At 38.5% G+C, this 16,050-nt stretch overlaps 1 protein-coding gene and 1 pseudogene across 1 annotated transcript; both read left to right on the top strand.

Moving 5' to 3' along the window:
* The window catches only part of LOC103606982, a 20,735-nt pseudogene extending 13,315 nt beyond the window's left edge, over positions 1-7,420 (top strand).
* On the top strand, positions 7,393-11,552 carry RPA3 (replication protein A3, 14kDa). Its single transcript, XM_008591539.1, has 4 exons — positions 7,393-7,646; positions 8,918-8,992; positions 10,073-10,181; positions 10,750-11,552. The coding sequence occupies exons 1-4, from the start codon at positions 7,548-7,550 to the stop codon at positions 10,830-10,832; spliced, it is 366 nt and encodes a 121-aa protein (XP_008589761.1). The 5' UTR covers positions 7,393-7,547; the 3' UTR covers positions 10,833-11,552.
* Positions 11,553-16,050: the final 4,498 nt, after the last annotated feature.

Below are 16,050 nucleotides of genomic sequence, written 5' to 3'. Positions count from 1 at the left end.
CTGCCCCCCCCCCCCCCAGAATGTTATATTTGTTACTGTTTATTTCTGTGTGGGCTATTTTGGTTTTGGTTTAGACCTTCAATGTGGATGTTTAGAGGAATGAACATCATTGTTTTGTTCCAGGGGGACATTCCTGATGGTGTTTCTTTCTCCCAACTTGATTTAGATATTAAAATTAGGTGCTTATAAAAGAGAGTTAAAAAAATGATAGCAATTGATTTAGATATTAAAATTTAGTGCTTATAAGAGGGAGTTAAAAAATGATTAGCAATGCTTCAATTAAAGTTACAAAAGAGGAAAAAAATTTTAAAATATCAAATAAGGCTTATTGGAGAAAACTTAAGCAGAGAAGTAGCAAATCACTCCTGATCCGTCAAACACCAATGTTCTCATTGAGAGTAATCTGGCCCACGCACATCTAGTCAGTTATCCTTATGGGAAGCCTCCTGATTAAGAAAATGACCTTGTTACAAAGGGAGCCACCGGATTCCACTGACTGGTATCAACCTGTTCTTACACTGAGCTGATACTTGCCAGGCCAGCTCTCAATTAAGGGATCAGAGATGAGTAATGCTCATCCAAGCCCATGGGTCTTGTCTCACATAGGTGAAGTACAGGATGGAAAAGGATACAACAAACACATTCTAAGCAAAAGAAAGCTGATGTGACCATAACAGTAGCAGACAAAACAAACTTTAAGGCAAAGAGCATGATTAGATAGTCATACTTCATCATTTTACTTCACAATCCGCATATGTATCGAATAACAAAGCTGTAAAAATAGCAAAAGTCAATGGAATTTCAAGGAGAAACTTGTTAATACTACCATCTACAGGAAATGTCATGCATTTATCAATAATTGAGACATTAAGCTGATAAAAAGTAAGAGTAGAAATATTTGAACACTGCAATTAACAAGTTTGATCCAACAACTGGAAAAAAAATTTTCCAGCACACATGAAACATTTATAAAAATTGTTCATGTACTTGATAAGCCTTAAAACAAGTCTCATATAATTTCAAAGAATTAATATCAGACAGACTATATCCTCAGACCATAAGGCAATTACATTGGAAATTAACAAAATAACTTTAATAAAACCTATATATTTGGAAACAGAAACAAAAAACCCATGAGTCAAAAAAGAAATATGTTGTAAAGTAAAAAATACTTAGAATTTAATGATAATGAACATTTATTCAGAATACTTGTGGGATATGTCTAAAGCAGTACTCACAGATAATTTATACCAAACCCAGATGGTTATATAGCTGAGTTCCACCAAACAGCAGACAATTCCAATTTTACACAATATCCTGAAGAATAAATAGAAAAAACACTCCACACTAATTTCATGAGACTAGTACAACCATAACACCAGAATCTGACAAAAGCTATACAAGAAAGGAAAATTACAAGCCAATGTCACTTATGAACATAGATACAAAATTCCTAAACAAAAGACAGCAAATGAAATCCAGGAATATATAATAAAAGATAATATATCATAAACAAGTTGTGCTTCTTCCAGGAATGCAAGCTTGGTTCAACACTGGAAAATACACTAATTTCAGTCATCTCAATTAAGGCACAAAAAAAAAAAAATACATTTGAACAAATTACATAACAATTCAATTAAAACTCTTATCTAAGTAGGAACAAAAGGAAAATACCTTAACTTAATAAGCAGAACTTCAAGTTGGGAAGAACTTCCAAGGCAAGCTCCTTACAGGCAGCTGAATGCCATGGACATACATCCTTTGCCTGCCCTCTCTGCTGCCTGGAACGGGGACTTTGCTTGATAGCTGAAGCTCCACACTTATCCTAGTCTATGAGGTGATCTTAAATATGGTACTAGATACTAAGCATAGAGGAACAGAAAGACAGAAGCAACCTGGGTCCCTGATGTCTTAGTGGCACTACCACACAAGTGATGAGTTGCATGCTTATAAACATCTTTAACATGGGGCCGGCCCGTGGCTCACTTGGTAGAGTGCGGTGCTGATAAACATCTTTAACATGTGAAAATAAGTCTTTGCATATTTAAGACACTTTTATTTATGCAGCCAAACCCCATCTTAACTGAAACACCATTTCTATTCAAAATGGTACTGGAAGCTCTAATCTGGGCAAAATGCAAGAAAAATAAATATGTAGAAATTGTGTAAGAAACAAAACTGTAATTACACACATATGAATAGAAATTCAAAAGAATCTGGGCCAGCCCTGTAGCTCACTCGGGTGAGTGTGGTACTGTTAGCACCGAGACCGAGGCTGTGGGTTCGGATCCCCTATAGGGATGGCCAGTGCGCTCACTGGCTGAGCGTGGTGCAGACGACACAAAGCCGAGGGGTGCAATCCCCTTACTAGTCAAACAAACAAACAAAAAAAATTCAAAAGAATCTGATAGAAAATTATTGGAAATAAGAGTTTACCAGGATAGCATTTCTACATACCAGCAACAGTTAAAAGCTTTAATTTAAACAAAGAAACCAGGTATAATAGCAACAAAAACAAGGTACCTAGAAATAAATCTAACCTAGAAGTCAAAATTTTTATGTAGAAAATTATGAAACTTTTCAGAAAGATTTTAAGAGGACCAAAATAGTTCAAAGATAGTAACAGATGTTATTAAGATGTTACTTCTCCTAAAACAGATCTAAGGGTTCAATGCAATTTTGATCAAAATCCCAACACCATTTTTCATGGAACTTGACAAGCTAAATTTTATATGGAACATCAAAGAAACAACAAAACCAAGACATTCCTGAGGAATACTGCCCCAGACATCAAAAGTTATCACAAGGCTACACTATTGAAGAAAATGGGTAGTGGTACAGGGACAGTGTTGCAGGGAACCCTGAGCATTTTCTAATTGTTAAGCCTCTCCCTTTTTTTCACTCGAGAAACCATTTTAGAAATTTTATGCTTGACTGTCTTAATAGCAAACTCTGGCTCCTACGACTTAGTTTGCCTGCTTCCTGCACTCTCCTGTATCCATGTGCTAATAGGAGACAACAACAGTCTTACACTGCCCTAAGGTCTGGATGCAAATTAGGCTCCAGAGCTGACCAATGGACTGTGTCCCATAATCAGCCAATACAAATTAGCAGGACTGCTTCCCTCATTTACATTAGAGGACCTAAATGGGAACTTGGGCAGGAAGTTAGGGTGGGAATTTTGGCTAAGACTGCCTCTTTCCTTTGTTCGGAAAGACACTGGTCTAGGAGTCTTCACTCCCCAGTGCTCTCCTTGCTTGCAAGCAAAAAGGTGCTGTAACACTGAACAAAGAGCTATAAGACGAAATAAAGAGCTGTAAAACTGCATCACTGATGCTGGCCTTGGATTCCTCTGTGTGATATCCCCCACAACAGAAGACTAGACCAACAGAATGGAATTGAGAGCCCAGAAACACACTCCGCGCATATCCATAAACTTAAGGTGACATTGAAGGCCAGTGGCAAATATGTGATAATAGTCAATAAATGATACTAGGACACTGAAATGAAAACAAAACAAAGAAACCGAACCCCTATCTGACAACATACATAAAAACTTCATTCTAGATGATGGCATATTAAACATAAAAATCAAAACTATAAAAATTTTAGGAAAAAAAATACAGAATACCTTTAAGAGCTTGATGTATGAAAAGATTTTTAAATAAGATTTTTAAAACTTTTTCAACTACATTAAATTTAAGAAAAAAATTTCTAATTATATCAAAAGATCTTTTCTAATGAAAAAAAGAAATGAAAGAAGAAAATGCAAAAGCCAAAAATTGAGAAAATACTTTGTAGCATTACTATCCACACTAATATATAAAGCTCTCAAAAATCAATAAGGAAGAGAAAAATATTTGAAAAGATGTTCAACCTTATCAGTGTCCAGGGAATGCAAATTAATATCGCAACAAGAAACCATTTCATATCCATCAGATCAGGGAGAGAAAACTTCAAGTGTTGCCAAGGTGGGTCAACTGGAACTCTCCTATATTCCTAATAAGAGGATAATTGGTACCACCCTACAGGGAAATCATTTTATTTTATAAGTAAAGCTGAAGATCCACACCCTATGCTCCAGCAATTCTATTGATATACATTTGCACAAATGCACCAGGAAATAGGTACAAGAATATTCATAGCAGCTTCTGTAAGCAACAGAAAACTGCAAACAATCAAAATGTCAGTCAATGGCTACTACCAAAAAGACAGAGAATAACAAATGCTGGCCAGGATGTGGAGAAAGGGGAACTCTCTATGCTGTTGGTGGGACTGTAAATTAGTACAACTATTATGGAAAATAGTATGGAGGTTTCTCAAACAACTACAGATAGAACTTCCATAGGATCCAGCAATCCCATTTCTGGGTATATACCCAAAGGAATGGAAATCATCATGTCGAAGGAATGCCTGCACTCCCATGTTCACTGTAGCTCTATATACAACAGCCAAGATATGGAACCAACCTAAATGTCCATCGATGGACAACTGGATAAGGAAAATGTGGTATATATACACAATGGGATACTACTCGGCCATAAAAAAGAATGAAATTCTGCTATTTGCAGCAACATGGGTGAGCTTGGAGAAAATTATGTTAAGTGAAATAAACCAGGCACTGAAAGAGAAATACCGCATGTCCTCACTCATAAGTGGGAAGCAAGAAAGAAAGAAAAAAAAGAGAGAAAGACAGACTGCACAATAATATGCTGAAAGTTCAGAAGGAGAGAACAGATACATGGTTACTAGTTTTGGGAAAGGGGTAGGGGGAGGAGAGCTAAGGAGAAATTGGGTAAGGGACACCAAGAATAATTACAATTTGTAATGTTGAACATGACAATAATATTAATTCGATCATCACATATTGTACACAAATACTGAGTCAACTCTGTATCGCATAACTCTGTATCCCATAAATATGTATAACCAATTATGTTTCATTTAAAAAAAGAAAAAAGATGCAAAAGAAAAAATAAAATAAGATTGGTTTGTAGTTTAAAAAAATGTCAGTCAATAACCAGAGTGATACAGTATGATGAAAAGAATGAATTCCACCTACATTCATCAACATGGATTAATCTCAAAAACAAGAAAAAAAAAATTTCAGAAGTATATATGATTCCACTAATATAAAGATCAAATATTGGCAAAACTAAACAAGATACCGTTTAGAAATGCCTGCATGAGTAATAAGACTACCTAGAAAAACTTAGTAAGCTTAACAAAAATTTCAACATAGTGTTTATTTCTGGCTGGTAAGGAGGGGGGACTTAATTGGGGAAGTGTAAACTACTAACTGGTAAAATTCCATTTCTTAAGCTGAATGACACACAACGGTTCATTTCACGTCTCTCGAAACTATACATATCAGCTATATATATTCTGTGCATTATATACTTCATAATAAATTTTAAGTGACTCAAAAAATATACAAAAGGCTGTTTTAAATTATCTTCTTGCTCATCTCCCTGTTTAAAAAAAAAATGCCTTTGCTTAAAAGTGGTGTTTTAACTGTAGTAAAACATGGTATTAGCATCTGGTACTTTAAGGGCTGCTCTTTTTAAGAAACTACTATTACATTAAAGACATTCTTGTATACCCTACCCTATACAATGGCACATCGACTTGCTTTCCAAAGCAATGCTAAAGTGCAAAAGATCTTAAGGCTTTATGTAGAAATATAAAATAGACTTTATTGACTTGCACCAATACAACCACCACTCTTTTATACACAAACTGAGTGGCACCCTACATCTGTTTAATAAAATCTTTTAAACTTGTCTTAGTGACAGCAAAATTAAGACAAACATATTAAGTGCTAAGTAAACACCGAGGGAGACTAATTATCATTTAACATACAGCACACAGATTTTAATCTTAAATTGCTACGTGAAGTCTCAAAACGGATCTCTTTTGCTTAAGGCAACTGCGGACTAAATTGGAGACTCCAGCTATGTACCTGAATTTGTGGCTTTGGGCAAATTCACAGATTCAGTTTTCACGAAATTATAATACCCAATGAAAAATTTTTTTCCAATTTCTGCCTCACCGTTTGAAGGTATTTTTATGTGCACTCACTGTGGAATATACCTGGCAAAACGGCTACCAATCCTGGCAGGTAAAAACCCGAAGAATCAACAGCCACCGGTTTTGGGCCACACGATGAGGCAGCGACAGATTCGAGATTCCCCCCAAATCTCCAGAACTCCCCTCCAGAGTCCCAGGATGTGGAGGCAATGGTGGAAAGACTGATGGGGGACTGAGAAGAGCCGTTAATCATAAGGCCAAGAGTCAGTGGGGACCTTGTGAATCACTTAGTCTAATCCCCTCATTTTGCGCATGGGAACAGTACGCCTCAGGAAGAAAAGCACTAGGGCCGAGCCCGTGGCGCACTCGGGAGAGTGTGGCACCGGGAGCGCAGTAGCGCTCCCGCCGCGGGTTCGGATCCTATATAGGGATGACCGGTGCACTCACAGCGCTCACTGGCTGAGTGCGGTGCGGCCGGTCTCAAAAAGGACAAAAAAAATAAAAAAAAAAAATAATAAAAATAAAAATAAAATAAATAAAAAAAATAAAATAAAAAGGAAGAAAAGCACTAGCTTGGGGGTCTAACGACTACTTAAGCTTGTCTCCTCCTCCGGTCTTGCCCAGGGGTCCTCCCCCCACCACTCCTCAGATGCACTATTCGCTGCCAACACTGAAGACGGACAGAACCGCACCTCCGCAATGTGGCCAGACCGCCAGGACTCAAAAGGGCTGTAGAGGTACTCCGGTCAACCCTTTCTTACAGGTGGGAAAACTGAGGCTGTGAAGTGACGCGGCTTGGGGGTTAAACCAACCCTCTGCCACCGAGCAACAGCCTGAAGAAAGTGATAAAACTCATTGAGGACCCCGCTTCTGGTCTCCAGGAGGGTGTGCATCAAAAAACCCCCGAACCCTAGGTTTCATTTAGCAAGAATCCCGCGTCCCCGACGCAGAACCGGAAAGAGGGGAAGCGGATAACCTTAACCGGTGTGCCGCACCGATAGCGCCACTGCGGGAGCTGGCGCCCCACTGTCGCCTCGCTCTTTCGACACAGTCCGCGGGGAGAAGGGAAACAGTGAGGCTGCAGCGCCTCCCGCGAGAAGAGGTACCTGAGGCTCGCGCCGCAGTCCCCGGCCGCACTGGCACTGGAGTCCGACACCCCACTTCCGGGGTCACGCTGCCGCCGGGAGGCCCGAGAGCGCGGGAGGGAAGCCTGGGGCCCCGGGCCCCGCCCCCACCAAGCCTCGCCTCTACTGCGCAGCCGAGGACCCCGGGCAACTTCCCGGACGCCGCGCGTCACCAAGCAGCTGATCCCCACTTCCGGACTGATCCCTCCCCTTTCCCAGACCTATCCCGGACAGCTCGAAAGCGTTGGAGGTTTCCGCGCATTTGATTGGCGGAGCCTGCGCGCTAGTCTTCGCTGATTGGTGCCGGGGAAATCTGGCCCATAGACACCCGCGGGGCGCTCAGTTTCAGTTGTTCGTTTGTTTCCCGCTGGTCGCCAGTTTTGTGCTGTAATCATGGCGGACGTGGTGGAGATGCCCAGATCGCGCATCAATGCCAGCATGCTAACTCAGTACATCGACCGGCCCGTCTGCTTCGTAGGGAGGCTGGAAAAGGTGCGCGGGCCCTCTGTCCCTGGCTCCCTGGTAGCCGGAGGGAGGGACTCTGTGACCGCCATGGTGGCGGACTCAGGGTGGGTAACGGAGGATGAAGGAGGACAGAAAGCCTCAGAGCATCACTGCACTCCCGATTGCTTTATCTTGCATAAGGAGACTTTTTGCACACTTTTTTTAGCCATTGCAACCCCATCTTGGCGCCTCTTTTATGGCATGGAAACGAGGTGTTTTTGTATGCGCTACGTTCTAAATTCCAGCGCCCCTCGCCTCTGTTTTCTCTATTTACGTAAAGGAAATTATAGGCCTGACTCCCACGTCTACCTTATGACTTTTCAGTTTACCCAGACTTGACTGACGCCAACTAGGCTAATCTACTTGCTTGCTTCTCTTCTCCAATTGTCTTTGTTCCCAGTGGTTTCTTATAATTATGAGGAAAACAATTTTATTATTAATTTGATGTTTTGGTCTTGAGTCTCAGTCTCCATAAAACATTCCTTGATTGTCCCTTCCAGATCCTATGGCACCCTGTTATCTTACCCCAGAGTTAGAGTGCAGCCCCCTCATCCTATAGGGAAAACAGGCCCAAAGTCTCAGAACCAGTGACCTGAGAGAGCTGAAGGAAAGAAAACTGCTACATAAAGGCTTAGTTAGTACCTCTTTTCATCCATACATCCTTTCCGTGAAATGGATGTTATTTCGACTTCACAGGTAGGGAAACTGTAGGAGTGGTGGATGGTTAACTAAAATGCCCAGGACCACAGCAATAGGCAAAGCTAGCATTCAAACCTGACTGTGCTGTTTGCAGTCGCCTCCCAGGAGTTGAACCCAGATCTTCTGGCAATCAGTTCTCCTTTTATTTCATCATGCCTAATTTTTAAAGTATACCCTCTGTGAGGTATGTACTATAATAAGTCATGACTGCCTGCAGATCTCACTTTTAAATAGTATGAGCCTCCTTTAATTTGTTCTTAGCGTAGGGTTGCCGGATTTAGCAAATAAAAATACAGAACCTACTTATACTAAAAAAGTTTTGGTTGGTTGTTTATCTGACATTCAAAATCAACTAGGGATCCCATGACCAGATCTGGTAACAAGATTATAATTTGAACCAAGTAAACTGCTCAAAAAACAATTGCTTCGTGGTCACCTAAGTAAATAAGAGGCAATCTGCTCATCTTTTGTCAAACTTTAAAAAAAATTTTAATGAGATTTTAAAGGTTTTGTTTATGTGTTGTGTTCTGTTTTTTTTTAATTTTATGCTTCTGTTTTAGATTCATCCCACTGGAAAAATGTTTATTCTTTCAGATGGAGAAGGAAAAAATGGAACCATTGAGTTGATGGAGCCTGTATGTTTAAGTATTAATTCTATATGTATTATAGTTAATCCTTCATCTTGGTTTCGTTTGTTGCTGATGTTTCTGATTTTTAGAGTGATGCATAAAGGATGAACTTATAAAACTACGCTGGCTCTAAAATTAAATTCTTGTCGTCTTCTCTGATTATATTTCCCTTTTTACATATCTAACCAATGATTCTTTGGACTCCATGATTTTTTAATATATCCCTTAAACACTGGATAACAATTCTCATTCCTTATGGAAAAACCATAAAATCACATGAGAACAATCTTCCATTTAAATTGCTTTTTCCTTCCTCAAGAATTTTAAATTTTTAAATTTTATTTTCTATTTTTGTTTATATATATTTTCAGTTTTCATTTATTTTTGTATTGTATGTTTAATGTGCTTAAAAATATTTTCCTCATCTTTTATGAATACAAGTCTATATGCTGTTTGGTTAATATATACCAAACATACTTTATAAAATATAGATTATAGAATGTTCCTCTCAATGGGTCCTTTTAAACAAATTACTGCTTATAAAAATGCTGAACATTCTCAGTATGTTTAAGTGATTTTGTCTTCAGTTTAAAACATTTAACTGTGGGGCCGGCCTGGTGGCGCACTGCTACAGTGCGCCGCTTGGGAGCGTGGCGGCGCTCCCGCTGAGGGTTCAGATCCCACATACAGACTGGCCGCTCACTGGCTGAGCGAGGTGCGGGCGCAACACTGAGGGTTGCGATCCCGTTGCCGGTCCCGGTCTGGTACAGGCGCAACACTGAGGGTTGCGATCCGTTGCCGGTCACGAAAAAAGACAAAAAGGAAAAAAATAAAAAATAAAAAAATAAAACATTTAACTGTATCTTTGGACCTGAAGCTACTACCTGAAGCATTTAGTAAAGGTAATATGACAGTTAAGTACTCAAACAATTTTGAACAAGTTACAGTTCAATTTTTGCATTTGTAAATTTTAAAATTACTTTGTTACATGAAAGGAAAGATTAGTAAACTTTATAACAGTTTTCTAAATTAATTATCAACTGAAAATGTGATAATACCAAGCTGACGTTTTGTTCTATGTCTTAGCTTGATGAAGAAATCTCTGGAATTGTGGAAGTAGTTGGAAGAGTAACGGCCAAGGCAACCATCATGTGTGCATCTTATATCCAGTTTAAAGAAGATAACAATCCTTTTGGTAAATAAAGCATTCTAGTAGTTAGTGGTTTCTTATAATTATGAGGTAAACAATTTTATTCTTAGTTTGATGTGTTGATCTTGAGTCTCAGTCTTGCCATATTTCCAATTTCTATAGAATTTTCTGATCTCAGAGGAAAATGGGAGGACATTTTGGCCTGTTTCTAAGTAATGCTTGCATGAGGAAACTCAGTAAAGATTAATTAATATTCGTGGAAAGAGAAAGTTTTACAATATGGCAAACAAAAATAACATTAATTTGTTTTGTTATGTTTTAATATATGAATTGAAGGCATGGAACAATGCATAACACCTAAAACATGACCAGGAGGAAGCTGCCTATAATGGACATCAAAATAGATGATCTCCTGTCTCCCATATCTTTTCTTTCTTGGAACCACAATTAAATAAATTCGATGATCCATATCTCAGTTTCAGAAACTGGATTGTGAAAATAAGTTGACCTCTCAAAGGGAGAGAAAAGAGAAATAGGTAGAAATATTTTGTATGATAATTGATGTTATAATTTCCCACTGTAAATTAAATGTTTGGTTAAATGTTTCTTTCAGATCTTGGACTTTACAATGAAGCTGTGAAAATTATCCATGAATTCCCTCAGTTTTTTCCTTTAGGGATTGTGCAGTATGATTAATCTTAATGTATTTTTTTTATGATTGTAAATGAGACTACATTGGAGACTATATAAAAGGATTTTCATGTTTCAAGGAGAGATTCCTCTGATTTATAATATTTAATTTGCTCTTTTCTGAATTTTATTTACCTAACTTTAAATATTTCAATCTGCAGTTTCTGATGGAATTGTTATATTGACAGTTGTTATCTAAGTTATTTTACAAAGAATTGCTTCTCTGGTATATGGTCACATTAGATGTAAGAACAAAGCAATTGTCTGAGTTTAGGTTTCTATTTTATAAATAAAAATTAAAATGGTATGTACTATTGGTCATTTCATTTTTATTCTTTTAGTCACGTATTCTAGCACAAACTTGGAATTGCATAGCTTGTAAGTTCAGGACTTAGACCTGACCAACTGTGTTAAAGATTTACTCACCATTCTCATAGACTATATTATGTTAATTATTTCCTTGAAACTCTACTGAGAAAGTGATTTTGAGAAATTCAAAGAGCAAACAGAACCCTGTATCTTCTGTAATGTGTAAAGTATCTCTTTTTCTGGATTTTAAAACAGATCATTTACTAGTGCCAAAAAGGGATACGTGACCATTAAAAGAATTGGTGGAATCATTTTTTTTTTTTTTCTTCCTTCTGCCATTATTATCCTTAGTATGGAATTCCTGTCTACCACCAAGTAATGTTGGGGGTGGTCAGGGAGGGGTGTGTTAGGTGTGGGATAGGTGCAATGCAGAGTAACTGTGATGACCTATGTGGCCAGTTAGGTTTTAGGACTTGACCCCATTCTCTTCAGTGAGGAAATAAAGTAACGTCAAATCCACTTAGATTGTAAATTATGGCAAATATTTTTATTCTAAATTGATAAAGTCTTAAATTTCAACTTTTTTTTCTCATTATTTCTGTTTTAATTTCAGCTTTTATTATTCCCAAATACATTGCGGCAGATTACTTGGGGGACATTGCCGTGTATGGTAAAACATTTTATTTTATGAAGTAAACACAATTATAGTTGAAAGTGAGGCAAGACATCAGCCAGTCTCCATAACACAGTGTTGTCTCTATTACCAGTGAAGAGAGTCAATTCTCAATTAACCCTAGAAAACTCAGTGCTATTAAGTGTTCAGGGTATCATGCTGGGAACCTTCCCTTGAGGTAACATGTTTAGTAATTTGGACTAGATGAATTGAGTATCTTGCTTTCTGTTGAAGGAATTCTTTATGGTAATGATTTATGGGGCCATATCTCTAGCCCCAACCTCATTTTTGAGCTGCTCGACATCTACACCTGAATGTCCCATCAGCACTTCAATTTGAATGAATGTAGTTTGAGCAAATATAGTTCGCCTGCCATGTGTTCCAGATTTTTTTGTAATAATTTTATTTAGATATAATTCTCATATCATAACAGTTCACCTATTTCAAAGATATAATTCAGTGGCTTTTAGTGTATTCAGAGTTGTACAACCATCACCATCATCAACTTTAGAACATTTTCATCACCCCAAAAGGAAACCCCCTACCATTTACCTAGTTACCATTTAGCCCAGTTCCTTCACCATCACCACCTACTCCCTCTAAGCAACAACCAATTTACTTTCTATCTCTAGATTTGTTTCCATTATGGACATTCCATATAAATAGAATTATGTAATACATGGTCTTTTCTGGTAGCCTTCTTTCACTTAGCATAGTGTTTTCAAGGTGCATCTACATTGTAGCATGTATCAGCACTTCACCCTTTTTATTGCTGAATGATTTCTCATGATGTAGATACACCACATTTTATTTATCCATTCACCAGCTCATGGATGTTTGGGTGGTTTCTGCTATTTGGTTATAATGAATAATGTTATTATGAACATTCATATATGTTCCTGTGTGTATAAATGCTTTCATCTCTTGTGGGTATATTATACCTTGGAGTGGAATTGCTGCTTCAAATGTAAATATGTTAAATTTTTTGTGGAACTGCCAGACTGTTTTCCAAAGTGGCTGCACATTTTCACCAACAGGGTATGGATTCTAATTTCTTCACATCCTCACCACTTGTTATTATCTGACTTTTTTATTAAAACCATTGTAATGGGTGTGAAGTGGTTTTGATTTGTCCTGTTTCTTTTAAAGCTACCATAAGTCACCCAGTTGCCAGAAAAACTTGAGTACCTCCAATCCTTTTCTGATGATTGTCATCTCTCACTTGAATTATTGTAACAACCATAGCTGTATACCTGGCCTTCCTGTTTCCACCCTCTCTATCACCCTACCAAGAGAATTGCCTTTACATATCATAATATGTGGTAAAGCTTAAAAGCCTTAGAAGTATAAAAAGGGGGAAACTTCCTGGGAAGCTTATAGTGGAGAAGTGATGTAGGTTAATATCAGTGATATCATCTGGATATCATGTGACCTCTAACATGATGTGATAAGAAGGGCACTTCACCTTTGTGGTATTTTTTCCAAAACCCTTAACTACAATCTAATCAAGAGAAAACATGAGACAAACCCAGACTGAGGGACAGTCTGCAAACTTCCTGATCAGCACCCCTTAAAACTGTCAAGGTCATAAAAAACAAGGAAAGACTGAGAAACACAAAGCAGAGGAGATGAAGGAGACCATGACAAAGAAATGTAATGTAGGATACTGAATTGGCTCCTGGACCAGAAAAGAGATTAATGGAAAAACTGTTGAAATCTGAATAAAGATTACAGTTTAGTTAAGCATATTTTTAAAAAACAACCTCCAAGCCTGGCCAGTTAGCTCAGTTGGTTAGAGCATTGCCTTGTAACAGCAAGGTTAAGGGTTCAGTTCTCCATGTTGGCCAGCTGCCAAAAGAAAATCCAGAGACTCCCCACTGACTAGATCAGGCCCATATTTCCAACTAGTAGTTGAGGCCCTTCACAGACTGACCACATCTTACTGCAGTCTCAAATCCTGCTTTCCCCTTGAAGCTACCCTTGAGCACCTGATCTGCCACTCCCAGAACACACTATATATACCCTTTAAGAATAGGGTACCACTGAACCTGCTGTTGGCTCTGATTACAATATCTGTTTCTGGGCCGGCCCGGTGGCGCACTGCTAATGTGCGCTGCTTGGGAAGCGCGGTGGCGCTCCCACCGAGGGTTCGGATCCCACATACAGACCGGCCGCTCACTGGCTGAGCGAGGAGCGGGGGCAACACCGAGGGTTGCGATCCTGTAGCCGGTCCCGGTCCGGTACGGGCGCAACACTGAGGGTTGCGATCCATTGCCGGTCACGAAAAAAGACAAAAAAAAAAGAATATCTGTTTTTGTGCCCAAAGGAAAACATTAAGAACATTAAATTTAAAACATTAAGATTTTCCTAATTTAAGCAGAGTTTAATCCCTTTACGTTAAATTCCTCTTTCATACCTCTAATCATATTTAACTTCCTGATATCCATTTTGTTTTATTAGAACACACACACACACACACACACACACACACACGTGTATGTATATATGTGTATGTGTATATATATATATATATATATTTTTTTTTTTTTAATTAAAGCACTAAAAATTAAATTAGAAAATAAAGTCGTCTCCTCAAAAACACTGCTATGGCTTGGTGTATAGATTTCCAGATCTTTCTCTAAACAGATAAGCCATCTGTCTATAGGACCTCAATATACCCTTCTGCCACATGCATTTCTCCTTAATATGTCTTGGCAATTGACATATAGAGCTATGCCATCCTCTTTAATGGTTGCAAAATAGTCTATTATACCTAATGTTTGCTAATTTATTTAACCAGTGCTTTAATTAGTCTTTCCCACTAAGAAGAGGACCTTGTAGATGAGGAACCTGAAGTTAAGAAACCTGTCTATTAGTATTTTTTTTTTTCCTTTTTGTCTTTTTTACTGACCGGTAACGGGATCACAACCCTCGGTGTTGCGCCCGTACCGGGGACCGGCAATGGGATCGCAACCCTTGGTGTTGCACCCGCTCCGCGCTCAGCCAGTGAGCGGGAACCGGTCTCCACATGAGATCCGAACCCTCGGTGGGAGCGCCGCCGCGTTCCCAAGCGGCACACTATCCAGTGCGCCACCAGGCCGGCCCAGTATTTACCAATGTCTAACATAGTGCATGAATGAATTAATGGATCCATCCTAATTTGAGGAGCCACAAAGCCATTAGAAGTAATGAAGGCCTAAGCTGTAATAGGCAAGGATAGATGGCAGGGAGTGGTGGCAAGGTCTCCGGCCATACCAGCCTGAACACGCCTGATCTCATCTGCTCTCGAAAGGATAGGCAGCAAGGAGTTCAGAATATATTATAGTGTACTCGATAGGATTCAGTTATGATGCTGAGAGCTAAACACATTAAGAACCATGAAAGGTCAGTGGCTTAGGAGGCAATAAATTTGGTTCATTACAAATTAAAGGAGTTGATAAGACCCTTAGTGAAGACGTCCAGAAGGTATTTGGAAATGTGGGACCAGACAGATTTGAGAAACAATCTACCTAAAATATTTTTTAAAGTAAGGAGAGTTTAAGAGGTCTATCATCCCTTATCTGCAATTTCAAAATCTAAAATGGTTTGAAAACCACAATCTTTTTCCTAAGTTTAGGTCAAAACTCATTTGGCAGCAAAAGCTGATAAGAATTTTAGTGAAGCTATTTATAGTCTTTATCTCATATTTCACTGCAGAAATAGCAATATATTTGATTACAGTATGTTGCCCCTCTCTCTGTGGAGAGTGTTATATAACATATGGTAGATATACCCTATGACGTTGCTAAAAATTCAAAAATTCTGAATTCTGAAGCATACCAAGACTTTCAAGTAAGGGATTGTGTTCCTAAATCAAGGGACAGAATACAGAGCAAGAAAATCATAGAACCAATGACCCAATCTTGGTGGATCTGTGCCATTTATGGGGCAGAAGAGGGAAAGAGTGAATGAGATGAGGAAGAGTAATCAATGAATCAGGAGAAGAATCACAACAGTACCTGACACGTAGTCAGTACTCAATAATTAATTGTTGCCTAAAAGAATATTATCAAAGGTAAGGAAGGAGACTTTCAAGGAGTGTTCAACAATGTTTTCTGAAACTTTAAAGAAAAATTGAAGATAAGGGTTAATGATAAACCACTGACATTATTAATTTGTAATACATAGCACACATTTCTAAAAAGGACTAGGCTATGAAAATATAAAGGGAAATATTGAAAAGAAGAAGATAACTGCAAAAAC

This window comes from Galeopterus variegatus, unplaced genomic scaffold (genome assembly GCF_000696425.1).
Source record: "Galeopterus variegatus unplaced genomic scaffold, G_variegatus-3.0.2 Scaffold7015, whole genome shotgun sequence".
In the NCBI taxonomy this organism is placed as follows: Eukaryota; Metazoa; Chordata; class Mammalia; order Dermoptera; family Cynocephalidae; genus Galeopterus; species Galeopterus variegatus.
The sequence above is the reverse complement of the archived record's forward strand: the minus strand, read 5'-3'. Positions and strand labels throughout refer to the sequence as shown.